At 35.0% G+C, this 20,310-nt stretch overlaps 1 protein-coding gene and 1 pseudogene across 2 annotated transcripts in view; both read right to left on the bottom strand.

The window, feature by feature from the left end:
• Positions 1-11,979, bottom strand: part of LOC136024769 (protein tumorous imaginal discs, mitochondrial-like) — a 50,162-nt gene extending 38,183 nt beyond the window's left edge. For both annotated transcript variants that reach the window (XM_065700223.1, XM_065700222.1), the window contains exon 1: positions 11,769-11,979. In XM_065700223.1, the coding sequence (XP_065556295.1) occupies positions 11,769-11,928 (160 nt within the window). In that variant the 5' untranslated portion in view covers positions 11,929-11,979. The remainder of the gene's footprint in view (positions 1-11,768) is intronic.
• On the bottom strand, positions 5,752-5,874 carry LOC136025576 (small nucleolar RNA U3; annotated as a pseudogene).
• Positions 11,980-20,310: the final 8,331 nt, after the last annotated feature.

Genomic DNA, 20,310 nt, shown 5'->3' with positions numbered 1-20,310 from the left:
CCAGTTCTAATGTCATTTTATGTCTTCCTGGACTCGAATTATTAGGAAACAACCTTTCAATTATATTTTTTGACTATGTATGATATTGTCTAATACAAAAAATGGTAATTTTTACCCCTTCTGACCTTGTCTAGGGTGGAAATGGGGTACTAATTAATGGATTTTTTCTAAACTGATCTCATTTTCGATCTCCCCAGACCTGAATTAATAGAAAATGTAAACAAAGCTGAGCTGGTTTCTGTACTGACAATACAAATTCAATGATAGGGTGCAATAGATTTATGGCAAAACTGATCAGCAACAATGGAAATAAAAGCTGTGAAAGTTCCAAAGATTAACAAGACACAAGAGCTCATATGGCACTTGTGACTTGTGACAAGATCCACGAGCCAAGAGCCTTCAGCACCCCGAGATGGTCGAATCGGGGAAAACGACTGTTATCAAGTCAATTTGTGCAGGTCCCTGAAACGCCTGCTAATTTTCATCGTCCTAGCACGTCCAGAAGCACCGGATTCGCTAAAGCACTGGAACTTCCCCCCCAAAGAGAGCGGATCTGGTCCAGTTATGTCAATCACGCATCTGGAGTTGTGTGCTTATTGTCAAACTTGCCAAAGCATTAGAAATCCCCCCAACTCCCCCAAAGAGAGAGGGTCGGTCCAGTTATGTCAATAACGTATCTGAACTTGTGCTTATTCTTCCCATCAAGTTCCATCCCGATTTCTCCATTTTAAGCGTTTCCCAAGATTTCGGGTTTTCAAGATTTCCGTTTCCCCCTCCACCCCCCCCCCCCAATGTCTCCGGATCCGATCCGAATTTAAAATAGAGCATTTGAGACATGAAATATTTCTATACATCAAGTTTCATTAAGAACCGACCACCCATTTGTAAGATAAACATACCTCATTTTTCACGATTTTCCCTCCTTCCATATCCCCCCTCAGATGGTCAAATCAGGGAAAAGAAATGTTATCAAGTCAACTTGTGCAAGTCCAAGACACACCTAATAATGTTCATCGTTTTAGCACTTCCAGAAGCACTGAACTCGCTAAAGTCCTGGAAATCCCCCCCAACTCCCCCAAAGAGAGCGGATCCGGTCCAGTTATGCCAATCATATATCTAGGACTTGTGCTTATTCTTCCTACCAAGTTTCATCCCGATCTCTCCACTCTATTCCTTTTTCCAAGATTTCTGGTTTCCCCCTCCAACTCCCCCCGATGTCACCAGATCTGGTTGGGATTTGAAATAAGAGCTCTGAGACGCGAGGTCCTTCTAAATATAAAATTTCATTAATATCCTATCACCCGTTCGTAAGTTAAAAATACCTCGTTTTTTCTAATTTTTCCATTTTAACCGTCTTTCCACTCCCCCCTGATGGTCGAATCAGGGAACCGACTATTTCTAATTTAATCTGATCTGGTCCCTGATACGCCTGCCAAACTTCATTGTCCTAGCTTATCCGGATGTGCTGAACTAGCAAAACTGGGACCAACAGACAGACAGACAGACCGATAGACAGACAGAAATTACGATTACTATGTCACTTGGTAAATACCAGGTGTCATAAAAAAAATTGGCGAGCTAGTTGCATCTTACATCCCTGATTTTAACATTTGAATCTTAATATATTTGATGAACATAACATAAATTCTTGATTGTTTGAGACACAGGCTATGCTTTACAGGAACATAAAACGAATTTTCTCTGCAATGTTACACACTCCCAAGCAAAAATTTCCTCCCCCTACTGTGGGTACATATACCAATAACAGCATCTTATGATTGTCTTGGTAAACAACCTTGTGTAAGAAAATATCAATTTTCTCCACAGTGTAGATACATTTACAGTAAGAAAATTTTGTTTCTAAGATGAGAAACAGACAGGAATCCACAGCTGTACCACATATATGTCAACTATCCACAACAAGAGCTAAGAGCTCATATGGCACTTGTGACGAGGCAAGAGGAGCTAAGAGCCAAGAGCTCATATGGTATGAGCCCTAAAAATATTCTAAGAATCAATAGATTGATTTAAAAGGAAAATCAGAGGCTTAATGCCGGTCACGATGAAAACAAGTTTCATCGTGACTCTGAGTCACGATGTCCTTCTAAATGTCAAAATTCATTAAGATCCGATCACCTACTCGTAAGTTACAAATACCAAATTTTTCCTCTCCCTTTAGCACCCAGATGGTCGAATCTGGGAAAACCACTTTATCAAGTCAATTTGTGCAGCTCCCTGACACGCCTACCAATTTTCATCGTCCTAGCACGTCCAGAAGCACCAAACTCGCCAAATCACTGAACCCCTCCCCCCACCTCCCCCAAAGAGAGCGAATCCAGTACGGTTATGTCAATCACGTATCAAGGACATTTGCTTATTCTATCCACCAAGCTCCATCGCGATTCCTCCACTCCAGGTGTTTTCCAAGATTTCCCCCTCCAACTCCCGCCAATGTCAAAAGATTTGGTCGGAATTTGAAATAAGAGCTCTGAGACATGAATTCCTTCTAAATATCAAATTTCATTAAGATCCGATCACCTATTCGTAAGATAAAAATACCCCAATTTTCACGTTTTCCAAGAATTCCGGTTTCCCCCTCCAACTCCCCCCAATGTCACAGGATCAGGTCGGAATTTAAAACTAGAGCTTTAAAGCACAAGATCCTTCTAAATATCAAATTTCATTAAGATCTGGTCACCCTTTCGTAAGTTACAAATACCTCAATTTTCAAAATTACCCCCCCCCCCCAACTCCACCAAAGAGAGCAGATCCAGTCCGGTTATGTCAGTCAGGTATCTTAGACTGGTTTTATTCTTTCCATCCAGTTTCATCCTAATCTCTCCGCTTTAAGTGTTTTCAAAGATTTCCGGTACCCCCCAACTGCCCCCCCAATTACGCTGGATCCGGTTGAGATTTAAAATAAGAGATCTGAGTTACGAGGTCCTTCTAAATATGAAATTTCATTAAGATCTGGTCACACCTTCGTAAGTTGAAAATACGTCATTTTTTCTAACTTTTCAGTATTAACCCCCCCCCCCAATAGAGCGGATCCGTTCCAATTATGTAAATCACGTATCTAAGACTTCTGCTTATTTTTCCCACCAAGTTTCATCCTGATCCCTCCAATCTAAGCGTTTTCCATGATTTTAGGTTCCCCGCCCCAAACTCCCCCAATGTCACCAGATCCGGTCGGGATTTAAAATAAGAGCTTTGAGACACGATATCCTTCTAAATATCAAATTTCATTGAGATCTGATCACCCGTTCGTAAGTGAAAAATACCTCATTTTTACAATTTTTCAGAATTAACCCCCCTCCCAACTACCCCAAAGAGAGCGGATCCGTTTCGGTTATGCCAATCATGTATCTAGAACTTGGACTAGGACTTTCATCCTGATCCCTCCACTCTAATTGTTTTCCAAGATTTTAGGTTGCCCCCTCCCAACTCCCCTCCAGTGTCATCAGATCTGGTCGGGATTTAAAATAACAGCTCTGAGACACGATATCCTTCCAAACATCAAATTTCATTAAGATCTGATCAACCGTTCGTAGGTTAAAAATACTTCAATTTTTCTATTTTTTCCGAATTAACGGACTCCCCACTTCCCCCAGATGGTCAAATCGGGAAAACGACTATTTCTAATTTAATCTGGTCCGGTCCCTGATACGCCTTCCAAATTTCATCGTCCTAGCTTACCTGGAAGTGCCTAAAGTGGCAAAGCGGGGACCGACAGATAGACTGACAGAATTTTCGAATGCTATATGTTACTTGGTTAATACCAAGTGCCATAAAAATTAACTAGATCATAAGTGTAAAAGTTGAACCAAGGGGAAGTTTCTGGCAATCCCTGATTTTTAAATCTTTCAATAGGGAAGAAAGGAGTTTCAAATTCTGTACATATACACACACATAAACATATTTATACTTTGGATTATCCATTTCATCTAGTGTTGACAATGCTTTTAAATAAATTATACCAGTTTTCTGACTAAAAGTGTACTGCAACAGATTAACTTACACCATCTGAACAGCAAGTTAAAAATTTGCAGGAATTAGAAGGAAATTTTTGAAACTGAAATAAGAAAAGATATCCAAGTCAGAAAGAAGCAAGTAAAAAAAATATGCTATTGTACCAAAAAATTTTTTAATGTGATACATTGTACCAGGGTTTCTAAATTATACCAAAAAAACCGCCGCATTGGCAATGCTGCTCCCCAGACAAGAGCCCAAAGGTTGGTAGGTAGGTAGGTTTTATTTTTATCCACAATATAAACATAAATAATAAATGACAACACCAATAAATTATTACAGCAAAAAAAAAGTGCTAAGGACTTGTGCTGCAAATTCACATTATGATGAATATCTAAAAATAAATAAATATCTAAAAGAAATAAATATCTAAGCATATAAAAAGAAATATAAAAGGAAATAAATATAATATATAAAAAGAAATAATATATAAAAATATATAATATTATATAAAAATATATAAATTAATTATATAATTATAATAATTATATAATTATATAATTATATATATATATATATATATATAATTATATATATAATTTATATATATAATTATATAATATAATATAATATACACATATATAATTATAATATATAATTATATAAAAATATATAAATTATATAAATATATATATAAAAATATAATATATATAAAATATATAATATATAATATATAATATATAAAAAGAAATAAATATCTAAGCGTAACATCTCATGATTATCCACCTAGCCTATCTAATATATAAAAAACAACAACACATACACATGAACAAAATAATTCTATTAAATATTATTTACCGGTTTCAGCCACCACCCAACCCCAAGAAACTGCGGAAAAAGAAATCAATAACCTCCTGCCCTTCAAAATCTATTAGTTAAATAAAATGTTTTCAATTTATTTTTAAACCCGTATAAAGTGACAGACTCCCTGATGCCAGGTGGCAGACTATCTGGATCCTTTTACAATTAGAAAAAAAATTGCTGACCCAATGAACACAACCATAATCTATATAAGGATGAACAAGGGAAAAATAAATGACTTTTAAAATCTTGAATGGAAATGTTTTTTTTTAAACGTCTCAGAATTCCCAGACCCCTAGCCATTTCTGCACCAATAACATTACAATGCTTTATCCAACTAATATTATTATCTAAATAAAACCCCAAATACCTATATTCAAAAACTTGTTTAATGGGTAAATGTCCAAAAAATATGTTATTGTTATCATTAAGTAACTTGCCTGTTCTACTAAAGAGAATGTAATTTGTTTTAGATGTGTTAACTGCTAGGGAACTACCTACTGTAAAACTGTGCAAATGTTCAAGTGCTAAATTAGCCTTATGTACAACCTGCACCAAACAACTACCAAAATTCCATTTAAATCATCAGACCCGGTTTTTATTTCCTTAATGAGTAGGTGTCAGAAAATTCTTTGAATAAGAACTTCAGACTAACATGGCAAAAGTGTCAAGAGATTAATACAGCATCAGGAGCTCCTATCTTCACAGCTGAAAGATTTTTTAATAATAGCATCAATCAAAATCTCCTTAGTTCAATCACGTCTCCTCACCATTTGAGCAACAGAACATTATAAAGAATGGGTGGCATATCTAGTTTACAGCTCAATACGTTTATTGAAACTTTTAATTAATCAACTTAATTTAATTTAATGTGACAGTTTAGAGTGGTCCTCAATGTCCAAGGGCCAAACAAAGTTAATCACCAGTCTCCTTCCTGATCAAAGAAAGACATTTTGACTCATCATCTTGGTTTGTAAAAGCATTGGTTTACCAGCAAAACTTAAGCAATGATACTTCAGAAACGATCCTGCGAAGTTTGATCTTAATATTTACAAAATTCCAGTCTGGTAGATATACAAAATCACCAGAAACAACTGTTATGACAGTATGCAAAGTAGGGACGACACTCATTTATAAAAAAAAAAAAGAAAGAAAAGCCAGATTCCCTAAATCCTGAATAAGTCTAAGACCCAATTATTTACACTAATTCATTGAAAAAAAGCCATCATTACAATGGGAGGATATAGTTCACTTGAGTATTCCAAGATAACTTGTCTGACAAGGCTGATTACTTATCCTTATCATTTGAAACGATGTAAATGAAGCCAGAGACTAGTAGGATTACTACTTGAAATAGTCTGGATAAGTTGTCAGATAAGTTAAACCAATGAAAATGCATGAAAAGTGAAGTTATATGTAGATAAAAAATCCATCTTTTCAAAAATAAAAAATATGTGAAATTATAGGGAGAGAACAAAAAGAGACAGCAATTTTGAAATGCAGCATACCTTCAGGGTTTCTAAATAAGCTATGTTTACAGTGGAGGATACTTGATTAATTTTGTTATTTGTCTAGTTGTTTATAGTGTTTCAATTGACAAGTTGCCAGATAAGTATTTGCTGTCATCTTTTATGAATTACACCCAGGGAACTTAATATTAAGCATACATTAGATTCTTGAAGTAAAATTGAGACAAAGAAAACTGGTTATATCAGTTGATATTTTTGGTAGTTTTCACTATCAATTTGTAGAGCCTAATTCAGTTTCCAGCAGAAAGAGAACCCAGCTACTATCAGAGTACAATTGAACCATTTTGGGTTTAATTTACATCAAATGGATTCTTTTTGGTGCAATACAAATTTTCCTATACATTTATATTATACTTGCTCCTTTCTAACTGGGATTACTGTTCAAGGCTTATTTTATCAAGTAATTTCTTCTTATTATGGCAAACTTTTAACATAATGTTCAAATTATTCTCTAGCATTCTAATTTTGGATAAAACAGTGGTAAAACCACGGTTGCCAACTTTTCGGTCCATGAGTGTGTCCCCTGATCATCCAAAAATGTTTCCTTTTTAGCTAAAATGTGTTCATCTTAAAATCTCAAAAACTAAATGTGACTTTTTTTTACCAGTTGTACTACTGACCAAAATATTTTGTGTAAACCACTTTCAAAGCAGACAGTTAAAATTAAATATAACGAAGATAGAAAAAAAAAATCCATATAAAACATTTATACAAAATGACTTAATATGAAAGCATAGAACTCATATACATGTGTAAAAGCTTACTTTGGAGAAAAGCCTTCACTGCTTTGTTGAAAAGTGCCTTTTTTTAATCAAAATACATATCCAATTGGGAAATGTTTTATTGTATGTCAAAAATTTACAAAATGCGTCCCTTCATTGCCCTTTTATGTCCCAAATTTCAAAAAATGTTACCCTTTTATGTCATTGTGTCCTGGCACATGGGAATGTGTCCTTTCAACATAAAACAAGTCCTGTTGGCATCTATGAGTAAATCATTTTCTACAACAATTCTTGTGTCATTTGAATAAAATAATTTTCATGTCATATAACAAAGCTTTAATCTTTGTATGCATAAAAGGCTGGTATGGATGAAATAAAGTCTTTTGTTTGTCAGTTCTTTTAATAGGTCTGTTGTTATGTTCTGTTATGGTCTGTTCTGTTATTAGGTCTGTTGTTATGTTCTCAGAGTTTGTGTTTGGTGCTGCAAAGTAATAAACCCAAAAATGTTAAATAAATATGAGTCACAGTTGGAAATACCTAAGGTAAAACTAACCACATTTGAGCCAACCACAAACTTCTTATTTCTTTATTTGTGTCACAGTCAGTTCCTTTCTCCAGTGTTGGAAGAACGTGACCTAGGAGTAATTGTTGACAATCATCTTAAATTCAGCACTCATGCAAAGAAGGCAGCAGCATCAGCTAGCTCATTACTAGGGCTCATAAAAAGAACAATTTCCTCCTGTTCTCCTAAAATTCTGAGCCATTTGTACAAAGGACTTATTTGGCCAAGGCTTGAGACAGGCATGGTCCTTGCATCCCCCTTATTCAAAAAAGATGTTAAAATTCTTGAAGATGTCCAGAGAAGAGCCACTAAGGTGGTGAGTGGACTGCATGAGCTCCCTTGCCCTACAAGGCTATGCAAGCTGAAACTCCCAACTCTGGTTTATAGAAGAAGATGGGGTGATGCCATTCTGGTTCATAAACTTATTAATTCAAAGGCAGTTCCTGATCTTCTTCCTCTGGCGTCTCAGGACTCTCATACAAGGGGACATAACTTGCAGTTATTCAGGCATTTCTCCTCAAAGCAGCAACACGCCCAGTTTCTTACCAACTGTGTTGCCAACCTCTGGAACAAATGACTGCCTGATACCATTGCTGCCCAAATCACAGACAGCTTTAAGAACCGTCTTAACAATGAATGGTCAACAAAAGAATGGAAGTATAACTGGGAAGCACTTGAATCAGCAACACCAAGCCACTAGTCAAGTGTATGTGTTCAACTATGTGTCATGTATTATCAACTCTGGAGTTTCTACAAGGAAAAATCCTTAGATTGCTCCAAGCTGCAATTTAAGGTAAAGCCTCACTTCAGATACAGTTTTATATAGACCTGCTCATTTACAGGGTCACCCTTGTTATTATACACAAATGTTCTATTATATCTAAAGTTACAAGATTAAAGTTGCAGAAATCATGACTTTAACATAGGTTTTTCCTACTCAATGTGGGTTCAGAATCCTTAGAGTTCTGACACTCTGGGATCTTTTTTTTCTGATTGAAAACTTATTTGATCCAATCTGGTTTTTCACCTCCCTAGAATTCCTAAAGCATGTATATGGACAGTTGGGAAATATTGTTAGAAAATCAGGTATTCCTCCAATTTTGGAAAACATCAATTATAGGGTTCCTATATTCCATTTAGCTTGAAAGACAAGAGGAATTGTTTCAGATTTACTCTTATAACCTTTAATACCTGACCATAGAAATTCTCAATTCCTCATTCAACATGAGACCATTTACTCTTACTTAAAATTGCCAGTATGGTTTAGTCCAATTTTACTTTAAGAAGCAAAAGGAAATAGGGAGGGGGTTAGTATCAGCTAGATGTTAGCTTGAGGCTTAGTTAGTAGAGCTACAATTTAGCCCAAGTTCCATTCTTTATAGGATTAAACAGAGCAAATCTATGGAAAAGGGTAACAATTTTAGTTTGATGAAAGACTAAGACTTTTATAACTGACTGTCCACAACAGGTTACATTTTAAAAGCTAAACTAAAATGTGTTAACTTAGAAAGACATAGTTTTCTTAGTTTGTTTGCAAGCTACAAATGACTTTATATCAAGAATAGTGCAGATGTTTCATTTAGAGGAGACTTGTCAATATCTAGAAAAGGGAAGTTATCACACAAAATTAAATACATGAAGAGAACTCACCACTGGTCCTTACCCAGAACTGTCTTTCATCACTCTGTTTTTTCTTTTTACAATCTTCTGTTGCATATGCTTCAAATGTATTTTGCCATCTTAGTTTGCTCTGTTGTGTAATACTTTTGCATTACTAGTGAATATCATCCTTTTAGGGCCAGACACATGTAGCTTTTTTGGCACCAATTTATCAAATCAGTACCAAATTAAAAAGAATATGGTAGCAATTCAATCTTGAAAAATTTTCTTGTTTTCAGTGCTGATTTATAAAAAAGGCACCAGAGTTTATCATGATCATAAAAAAAATTCTTCCTGAGGTGTTCCTTCTCTTAAGAAGGAAAACAAAAAGAATCAAGTTAAGATAAATCATGCAATTATTGATAAATTGCACAATGTCCATGATGTTTAGTTTTAAAAATAGTATGCAAAGGGAACTGTTTTTACTGCAATTGTTTGATAATATGTCTGGTTATTGCCTTTATAGGATAATAAACCAAAGATATGATCTGTATTCAGTTTATGGTTGTTATTAGTATAGACCAGTACAATAAACAAAAAAGAGATCACTAGGAATTTGCAACATGGAAAAGAAAGATTCAACTTTTTTTACATATTTATTTGCACATAAAATTCAGAGTAGATACAATAGCAAACTGAGTTCACTACTCTTGTGTCAACAGATGGACAGTAAAGCATGCTCTCCAGTACTAACTGTTGTCTCCTTTGTGCTTGCCTTCAGGAAAACTTGGGAACTTGTTTAGAATGCCTTGTTTTCATTAAATATGCCTATAGCCTTTCCTTTTTGGTTTGGTAATGTTAATAAATATCCAATTTACCTAAGAGCTTTATTAACCTAACTCAGCTACTTTTTAAGACAGACAAAAGTTGGTAAAATCCTAGATGAGGGGCTTGTGTCTATTTTGGAAAGTAATTGAGTTAGGTGAATGAAATTATCAAGAATGAATTCAGAGGCAGACACCAGCAAATCCATGGATGCTGAGGGAGGGGGGGGGGGACCCCCAAGATTTTTTCTGGTGGCCTTTTCCTGTGTTTCTTTTTTTCTTTTTACACCTTATTTATCAATTTTATTAATTACTGATAACTTTGTTATGCTGTCCCCCCCCCAAATTTTGCTCATTGGCACCCTTGTTTCATTAAGCCTCCTCAAGATTCTGGTCTATATCTGCCCCTGGAGGCAGAATTATTCCCTTTCACAAAAATGACACCAGTTTTGCTGTGATGTTATTTTTGAGGGGTTTCATGCTCTTTAAAATAGTCTTTAAATTTGTTTTCTTAATAACATTTACTAGGCCTATTAAGACTAAAGAAAATAATAATTAGGCCTACTATTCCTGAATCAGCTGCAAATGGCAGTTTCTTTTCACTAGACAGTTTTATCTTTTGTTTTTACATATGTTTTTAACTTTTGTTGTAAAATTCTAGTTTAGTTGACATCTTGCTATCTTGGAAAGCAGTTAGGTTAGGAAAATGAAGCTTTTGGGGATGGGTCTATAGGCTAAAGTATATCCCAGGAAGGTATTTTAAAGTACACACCTCCACTCTTTCTCCTTCTATAGGGCCCTGAAATTTGCCTATATGACAGGTCTATACCTATTGAAATTTTGACAAAACAACATTTTACCTTAATATTCAGTTACCAGTTGCTTTTTTCTCTGCCTTTAGTTCTGAAAATGGAATTCCTGTCATTTGAGTAGAATTCTGAGCCATATCAATGTTTTTTTTTTTCAAAATTTAGGAAATGTATTTGCATATCATTAAAACCTTATAAATTGGGATTGAGCAAAGTTGTGAAGCTGAAAACAATTTTGTTGTACTTCATTCAAGCAGAAGATCTATTTTGCAAGGTTTCACTTTTATAACACACATATTTTTAAAGGTCAGGACCCTCTAGAGGGAGAGGGAGTGGAGATAGATACTTCAAAATACCTTCCCAGGACATACTTTAGCCCATAGACCCATCCCTGAGTTTCATTTTCCTAACCTAACCCCTTTCCAAGATAGGCCTAGCAAGAAGTCACTAAACTAGAATTTTACCCTTTTGTCAACTAGCCTATAGACTGTTTCACCTTTTGAGGATACGTTAAGGGCTCAAATTGGAATTTACCATTGGAACTATTATTGAATAAAAGAGCATTAGAAAAGGATTCAAGTGATGTAGGCTATTTAATTTCATCCTGGCAAAGATATGTTGAAAACTATAAAAAAAATTTGACAGGCCTAGGCATAACCCTGACATGTATAAAATCATCCTGGCCTTAGAAATAAGAAAAAAAATTAGAAATAGTAGCTTGGCCATACCTTCTTGGGATAATTTTTAGGCCCTAGATTCATTCCTAAAAGGAACTTCCATTCTCCTATTTAAATCACTTTCCAAGATCAACAAAAGCCTTTATTCTAAAATTTTTATCATTTTATAGAAACTCTTTTTTCTATTTAATGCACAGTAAAAGCTTGAGGACTTACCTTCTTTAGACACAATTTTATTAAACAATGTCCTGTTCCCATGGTTGCAAGAGCTGCTAGATATTACAGAAACACTTCTACAACTACTTTTGTTCAATATCGCGTTTCCACAAAATGATGGTGATGTCAAAACCCTTATACATTTAGCACAACTTGCCATTCTGCAAATTTTATTTTAAATCTACTAATTTTTTCTAGTTCTTCTTTAATTGGCTATACCTGATCGTCATCTATATCTCGGAAAAGCTGATAGAAAAATTCGGAAGTTTCGGGAAAATTCAGAATATTATGCATAAAATTCGTAGACATTATTGAACATCTTTCAATCGCAACAGCATAAATTTATCGCTGCTGTCTTGAAGACTAGTTTTTAATTACCTAAGAGTCTAAATTACCCTAAATTCCCGTTTTGCAGACATGGAAGGATGGTATCTAAACCTGAAAATGGGCCATAACCACGAAATCATTTTATAAACGTATTAATGTTTTGATCGACTGAACAGACAAGTTGCCAAAAGCTTAATTATCCCACAATTTAAGCTGGTATTATTCATTAATAGTATATTTGCATAAAAGTAGAATAAGGCATAGACATATCTCTTTACAGTAGGAATACAATGGGAAAGTAAGCCTATCACACTGGTTGCCTCCATAAGTGCGTAAAATTGTTTCTAATCGGTTAGTGTTACTGAATGTCTGTGTTAAACCAGTATTAAATGAGTTCTGAAAACGAATTTTTTCACAGTAGTATTGAAATCTCAGGTTTTGAAAATTTCCTATCGGTAGAAGTGAATTTACGTTAATTCACACAAAGTAAAGACGACACCATTCGCAATTTTAAAAGAAATACTATTGTGAAACTTTGCGGTTATACAAGGCAAGATCACATTTAGACGCTTTTAACTTTTTAAGTAATAGAAGATTGTACTCTTGGTCAGCTTTACAATATGACAAATTCTTTAGACAGAGTATTTTTGTGGAAGTGTATTCCCATGGCTTCTGACCGATTAGAAAAAATTCAAAAGTAAGAGCTATATAGTCAGTTGAAAAGTGAGTTGATAGTTATTGCAATTCAACAATTTTTCCTGCACGTACTAACTTGCAGATATTTACCTAACTACTAAATTAAGCAAAGTCCTTTTTTATGCGAAACTTGCACTCTTTTTATGCCTTATCTTCTTGGTTTTCAAAACCTGCGAATAAGAGCATTATGTAACACTTGAAAAATAAATATTCAAAAATTATAATTTTTCAGTTTATTATTTTCAGTTTTTCCATGAAATAGCCAAAGGAAGGCATTTTTTCAAAGCAACTACACCAGAAAAGGTATTTTCTAAATACAGGGGAACAAATGAATCCCCAGCCGTCTATCCTTCTCCCACACTGCTCCTGGCTGTGGGTACTAAATTTAACAAAAATGAATCGTGGCTTAGAAATCAGCAGAATTAGCTAAAAATACATATAAAAATATAAAATGTATATAAAAATATGGATAAAAATATATGGCATCAAAATTGAAGCTGCAGCTTTCCTATGAAGGTGTTGTTTTCTTTGAAAATAAATATAATTCTGATGATTGAATTTGTACTTACGAAAAGTGTTTTCAAATTTATCCATTCAGTTTTTTTTTATTGAATTTCATAGTTTAATAAGGCAACATTGGAGATAATATGGCACTACATTTGTAACTTTATAATTTTGATACAATCAACAGAAAAATCTTGAAAAATCGAAGGATGACTATACCTTAAATAAGTCCAAGATATGCTTTTTTAAGTTTTTGGCACTTTAACTTTTATTTGTTTGTAATACAAATCTAATTAAACATACTAGTTTATAGATTGTAATTAAACAACCACAAAAAACTTACTCCCGATTTAAAATTTTTGTTAGATCTATTTTCTTTCAACATGCATTTAATTTGACAAAATATTAGTTATAATTTAATTGAATGCTAGATTTAATTAATGTAGAATCATATAAGAATTCAAAGCCCATATCACAAGCCTAGCTTAAAATCATATCGACATTGTATGGATTATGAACTAAAAACAGCGTTTATAAATCGATTTTTCTTTTCAGCCTCTGCAAATTAGCATTATGATCTTTCTCTAATATGGTACATTATTTGTCCGATAATGTACCCCTTACATTATCGGACAAATGTAAAGTTTAACGAATGAATATTCAAACAATCGAATGTGCTTTTCGAAAAAAAATGTCTCTTTATACCTAAGAACTAATGGAAAGTAGGATAAAAAAGAAGGCAAGCTAAAGAATTTAAAATGTGACAGACAGGTGGATGGATAAAAGAATTCTCTTTTTATTAACATATACTTTATTCTCAAGCAAAGCGAAATTTGTAATTCATTCATTAACTTTAAAAATATAAAACTTTCCTTACAGAAGTATAGAGTGAAGTTGAAACTTAATACGAGTAATAATTATTACTTCCCTGAAGACGTAAGATATATCTGCAAAAGTATCTAAAACGAATTGACACGTTATATTTCCCAATAAAATTCTGAAAACTAGTGCTTTACGAAAACCTGAGCTTGCTATAGTTTTTTAGACACTTACTATTGTATGCTAAACGTTATAAGACTTATAAATTAGTCTTTGTTTTGGGTAGGGTTTTTTACCCTACCCTCATAGAATTTTCAGCTCTCAAGGGTACGTACTGTTTTTTGGGGGGTCTGTTCTGTATTTTCAGCAAAGTGGTAGTTTTTTAAAATTCTACAAGTATTGAAGACATAAAGAGTTGGCATATTTGAGTTAGTTATTTTGCGGATATATCTTAGGTAACCGGCAAAGCATTAATTTTGTTCGTTTTCAGTTTCAACTTTGCTCTTTACCTTCATAAGAAAAGCTTTGCTTTTTAAATTTGTTTTTGCTCGTTTTTTTTTAAACATAGACAACAAACCTTGCAAGAAGATTTTTGTTTTGGTTGGGCATTGAAAATAATAAAGTAAAAATAGTTTTTTTGATGACATTAAATGTAGGTTTTGCTTATGAAATCACCCATTTTTGTTATCAAATATTTTTCCTTTTAGGATCATTTGGCCAGTTTAACTGCCAAGTAAGTTATAACGGCCCAGTAAGATAAGAGAAATTTCGGTGCATTTTTGTGTCTTCAGTCAACACAATAATCTTTACTTTCGTATTTTTTTATTCATTGAATTCTCTTTGTTAGTGTCAAGTCTAAGCCGATCTCTGAAAATAAATATTTTAGCTTAGTTTTAGGTGTCACACTTTGACAAGGGCACCTGGTTAGCCCTTAAAATGTACCAATACAGACTTGTGCTGCCTGAAAAAGTAAAAGAGGACAGGCGAATTTATCTGAAAAAGCCATAGGGAAGACATGGCCTTAGAATATGTTTTTTTTTTTTCTGAATAGTTTTTGAAGAAATATATTACTTAGGGAAGGATAGGTTCAACCTGAAGTGACAGCTAACTGCGTATGAAGAATACATTTTCATTGTTTTTGCATAGGCTTTTTAGAATTGATTGTGCTAATATATTCGCATTACTACAAAACGAGACTGTTTACGTCCTGCAAAGCCATATACACTAACTACCCAGGGTTACCAACCCTGGGTAGTGCTTGCAGATGGTATTTGTTATTGGGAAACATGCAAACATTAAGTTTTCTGCGGGAGAAGGGGGGGTCTGATTGGATTTTCGAGGGGGAGGAATTTTTGGGAATAATTTCAATTCAGTGGGGATGTCTTTTTCATGGCGGGGGGGGGGGGGGGGGGGCTGTCCGGGGGTTATTTTCTACAAAACGAAACTGTTAACGTCCTGCAAAGCCATATACACTACCCAGGGTTGCCAGCCCTGGGTAGTGCTTGCAGATGGCATTTGTTATTGGGAAACATGCAAACATTAAGTTTTCTGTGGGGGGGTGTCTGGTGGGCTTTTCAGGGGAAATTTCGGGAATAATTTTAATTCAGCGGGGATGTATTTTTCATGGTGGGGGGGGGGGTCCGGGGGTTATTTTCTAGGAGGGTAAACGTTTAGAACCATCTTTGTCATGGAGCAGCGATAAATTTTCAGTGAATAGTAAGCAACAAAGCTGTGAGACATCTGGTATTTTTACCAAAAGTCCATCAATAACGGTTCTGTCCTGAAAACAAGGATTGGAATTATGGGGTCTGGGTACTCGTTTGATCGTGACTAATATTGCGTATCAGAAATTGAGTGGGATATTACAAGAGAATAATACTAGCGATAATCATCATATTTTTAATCCAACAAAAAGCCGATATGCTCAAAAATAGACTACAACAAAAAAGAAGAAATAAAATTCGTTCAGAATAAATTCTACTGTTTAAAAATAAGGACGTCTTTTGCAACCAGCGAACTTGGAAGTATGCCATTAGCATCTATAGTGCTTTGTGTTAGGCGAGGAATTGCGCTGAAACAAAATATATCTAATAATCTAGATTAATAATTTAAAATATATCAAAAACTGAACCAAATTCTTAATCTGGATAATCAAATTAATCATAATTTATACACTTGCCGCACTTGTTTTAGATTAAGCCATCCTTTGTCAATCTTTTTCTCTTGGTCATTTTTATGTGGTTCTCTAATCAGCCAGCTTAGATATACAATACAGTTATGAACACTCGATTTATTTTTGGGACACAGTGCGTGGTAGCGATGCTAGCGGGTGGAGACAGGAAACTGGCAGTCTGAATCTAAAAGGTCGCAGCAATTGGGCAAACAAAACAAAATTGCGTTCCCGCCTATGTTGTTGTAGTACGATCTAGGAGGCGCCAAGTTCAGAGCTCTGTATCAAAAGCTTCTCATGGGTAAGATAGGAGTTTTCACAACTGTATTGTATATCTAAGCTGTGCTCAGCAGACAAACTCCAATTAAAGACAAGTAGACAATTAAACACAAGCATGACCCGTCCTTGCCTCTAGTATGTTTCCAGCCAGGGGAGTGTAAATGTGGGGCTATATAGGACAGGAGAAACAGACTAAAAATCTATTTTTCTCATAAATATATATAAAATTAACCAATAAGATTAGAAAGCTGAAAAATTTGGAACAAAAAAAATAAAAAAGCAAATTTGAAGTTAATTTCGACTTTTTCGCTTTTATTCATGCCGTGCAAGAGTCAATTATGTAAAAACACAAAAACAATCGGGGAGGAACAAATTAAAAGAATCTAGAATTTTCATTCCACCAATTAATTTTAAAAGTTTTTTTGAATTTATAGTACTTTCGATTGCTTTATTTTTTCCCTTTTTTAGGATCCAGACCTTTTTGAAAAAAAACTACTAGGTTTCACATTGGATTTTTATTTCCATTTCTTAGGAATTAAATCAGAAAAAAACAAACCAGCCAAATTTTAGATCTTTTTACAAAGATCACTTGTGCAAAATTTGATTTTGCTGGTATGTCAGGTCAGAGAGAAAGAACTCTTTTCGTAGCATAGGAAAAATAACATTGCAATTGATTTAAGGACTTTCACCTTAAGTAGCTTTGATTAATCGAAATTAGGGTGGGGATGGGTCAAAAGCGTGTTCTCCAAATATAAGGAGATAGTTTTTTCTTGTGAAAGGCAGGGGGTCAAATGCCAACCCCGCAACTGACACCACTAATAACTTTTTTCTTCTGTTTTCTCTATAATTGCGATAAGAGATTAACAAAGGGCATAAATTAGAAAGTAAAGGAAAAAAAATATAACATTATATTTTTCCAATCATTACCATAGCAATTGCATCCCAGTCCTTCGCTCACCTTTCCGGGCTATATAAATAGCCCAAGGCTATTTAAAAGTTTCCTTGGAATTGGCTTTACTTTCAAACAATTGTAACGTAGTTGTAACTTTCAAACGTAGTAACGATTTGTAAGTAAGGAGCGATTCGCTAAGTAGTAACCGAAACTCTGAAAAACTAAATTTTGATATCAATAGATACATCCAAAGGATCAGCATATTATGCTGATAATATGAAAAAAACTTCGTTTTCTTAAAGAGTTAAAGAGGCTGCGTCCCAAAGTCGAACCTTAAAACGTACAGGAATTAGGAGAGGCAGTTGGGGGGGCTGCCTCCCACCAAACCCCCCGCTTTTAAAGGCTCTTTTGTACAGGTTTTTTGTTGTGGGGGGCTGCCACCCCCCCTAACCCCCCGCTCTTGGCTTCGGAAAGGCCCTCTTTTAATTAACAAAACAAAAAGCCTGTACAAAAGAGTCTTTAAAAGCGGGGGGTTTCGGGGGGCGGCCGCCCCCCAAATGCCTCTCCTAATTCCTGTACGTTTTAATGTTCGACTTTGGGACGCAGCCTCTTTAACTCTTTAAGAAAACCAAGTTTTTTTCATATTATTTCTGTACGTTTTTCTACAATCCATGGTGGATGTAATTTAATAATTCCTGTACTCCTCGTAGAGGAATTAGGACTGCCTCTCCTAATTCCTGTACGTTTTAAGGTTCGACTTTGGGACGCAGCCTCTTTAACTCTTTAAGAAAACGAAGTTTTTTTCATATTTTGTGAAAAAAAACCGCCCGATAAGGGACTTGAACCCTTGACCTTAGGATTAAAAGTCCCACGCTCTTCTGACTGAGCTAACCGGGCATGTTTGAAGTCGAAATACCTGCATGTGTATAAATATAACTTTTAAATAACTTTTAAGAATTTCAAAAATTAACATGGGCTCTTATGGGGAAATGGGTTTTTCTAAGCTAGAAAATCGGAGGGTTAAGATTTTCCGACGAAACTTTCCAGGAAAATTACTCGGAGAATTCCGCGTCGAATGAGTCTTTGTACACCCAGATCCGATGTCGGCTGTGACCTGTAGGCATGGCAGAAAAAAAAGGGTTTCTGTCATTTTTCTCAAATAAAAATTTTACGGATGAAGACAGAATTTTTTGAAGCTTTCAGTCAGTCTCACCATGTCGAGCTGATCATTTTGATGTACTTGAATGTTGAAATTAGTAACTTTTAACAACAAAAAACTTAACATGAGCTCTTATGGGGAAATGGGGTTTTTCCGAAATTTTCGGCCAGATTTTCCCCATGAAGGAAAAGTCGGAGGGGGATGAAATTTGGCAGGTTTCTTAGTTGGAGCTCGGGCTACGAAATGCATCCCTCCCCATCCCTCTGCGACCACTGGAATCGAAGATCGCTTAACATTGTCATGGTTCGCCTCTTTAAAGAGGCACGAGTGTGCCTCCTTGATTCTAAACTTATAGGATTCGTCAAGCTTAGTTTTACTTATCAAAAGTTACGAGCCTGAGAAAAGTGTCTGATTTTTGAAATAGGCGGAAAACAGCCCCTGAAATTGAAGCGACCTTGATAAAAATCACAACATCATATTCAGCATACCTGAGAACTCTAATGTAGAAGTTTCAAGCTCCTATATACAAAAATGTAGAATTTTTCTATTTTTGCCAGAAGACAGATCGTGGATGTGTGTTTTTTTTTTTGTTCTTTTTTTTCCAGGGATGACCGTATTGAAGTACTGATCCTTGAATATTGTGAGAGGGCACATTCGAACGGAAATTTAAAGTTCTAGCGCCCTTTTTAAGTGACACAAAATATTGGAGGGAAACTGTCCCCCCTCCCACGCACATTTATTTCTTAAAATTATCTGATAAAAATTTTGAGATAGCCATTTTGTTTGGTATAGTTGAAAGATCGAATCACTATGTCTTTAAGGGTAAAATGACCCCCCACAGTCTTTGGGGAGAGGCCTGTAACTTATAAAATTTTCCTAAATGAAAACCTATGAAATATGCTCAAACGTATATTATTTGTTATTGGGAAGAATACAAACATTCTTAGGGGGGAGGGGATTTTATGGGTTTTTAATGGGTTTTTATTAGGAGAATCATCCATGGGGAAGGAAATTTCCAGGGAGTGAATTTTCCAGGGAAAATTTTACACCGGGGGATTTGACAGAATTCCAAACCAAGTTCTTTTAATTGCTTTACATTCTCTTTGCCAACTCAATTTTGCATGTGGAGATGTTCCAATTATTCGGGGGCTATTTTCCTCATGTTTTGATTTCCGGAAAAAAAATCCACGGAAGAGGTATTTCCGGATTGATCAAGAAACCGATTAGAGATTAAAGTCTTTTCAAATGAAAATATGCTAAGGATAATTTTTCAGGCAGAATTGCCAGCAAGAAATTTTACTGGGAGGGAGAATTTTCAGCGAAGATTGAACTGTCTGGAGCCAACTTGACGGGCGGGGATGAACTTTATATAGGATGAAATTTTCACGGAGGAGTTTTCCGTGAGAGGAGGGGGTATATTTCAAGAAAGGTGGGCCAGATTTACCTGCATTATGCGAAAAATGAACAGAAATTAAATAAAAAAACAGTTTTTTTTAACTGAAAGTAACTCAACGTTGAAACTCAAAACGAACAGAAATTATTCCGTATATGAAGAATTGTATATCTTGCTCTTTAGCGTAAAGAGCAATATATTAAGGAGGAAATAACCTCCTTAATATTTTGCTCTTTGCGCTAAAGTTCGACTGTTTGTCCAAATCGGTTTAGTACGGCTACTGAAACACAGGGTCCGTTTAAT

Source organism: Artemia franciscana, chromosome 3 (assembly GCF_032884065.1).
Source record: "Artemia franciscana chromosome 3, ASM3288406v1, whole genome shotgun sequence".
Taxonomy (NCBI): Eukaryota; Metazoa; Arthropoda; class Branchiopoda; order Anostraca; family Artemiidae; genus Artemia; species Artemia franciscana.
The sequence above is the reverse complement of the archived record's forward strand: the minus strand, read 5'-3'. Positions and strand labels throughout refer to the sequence as shown.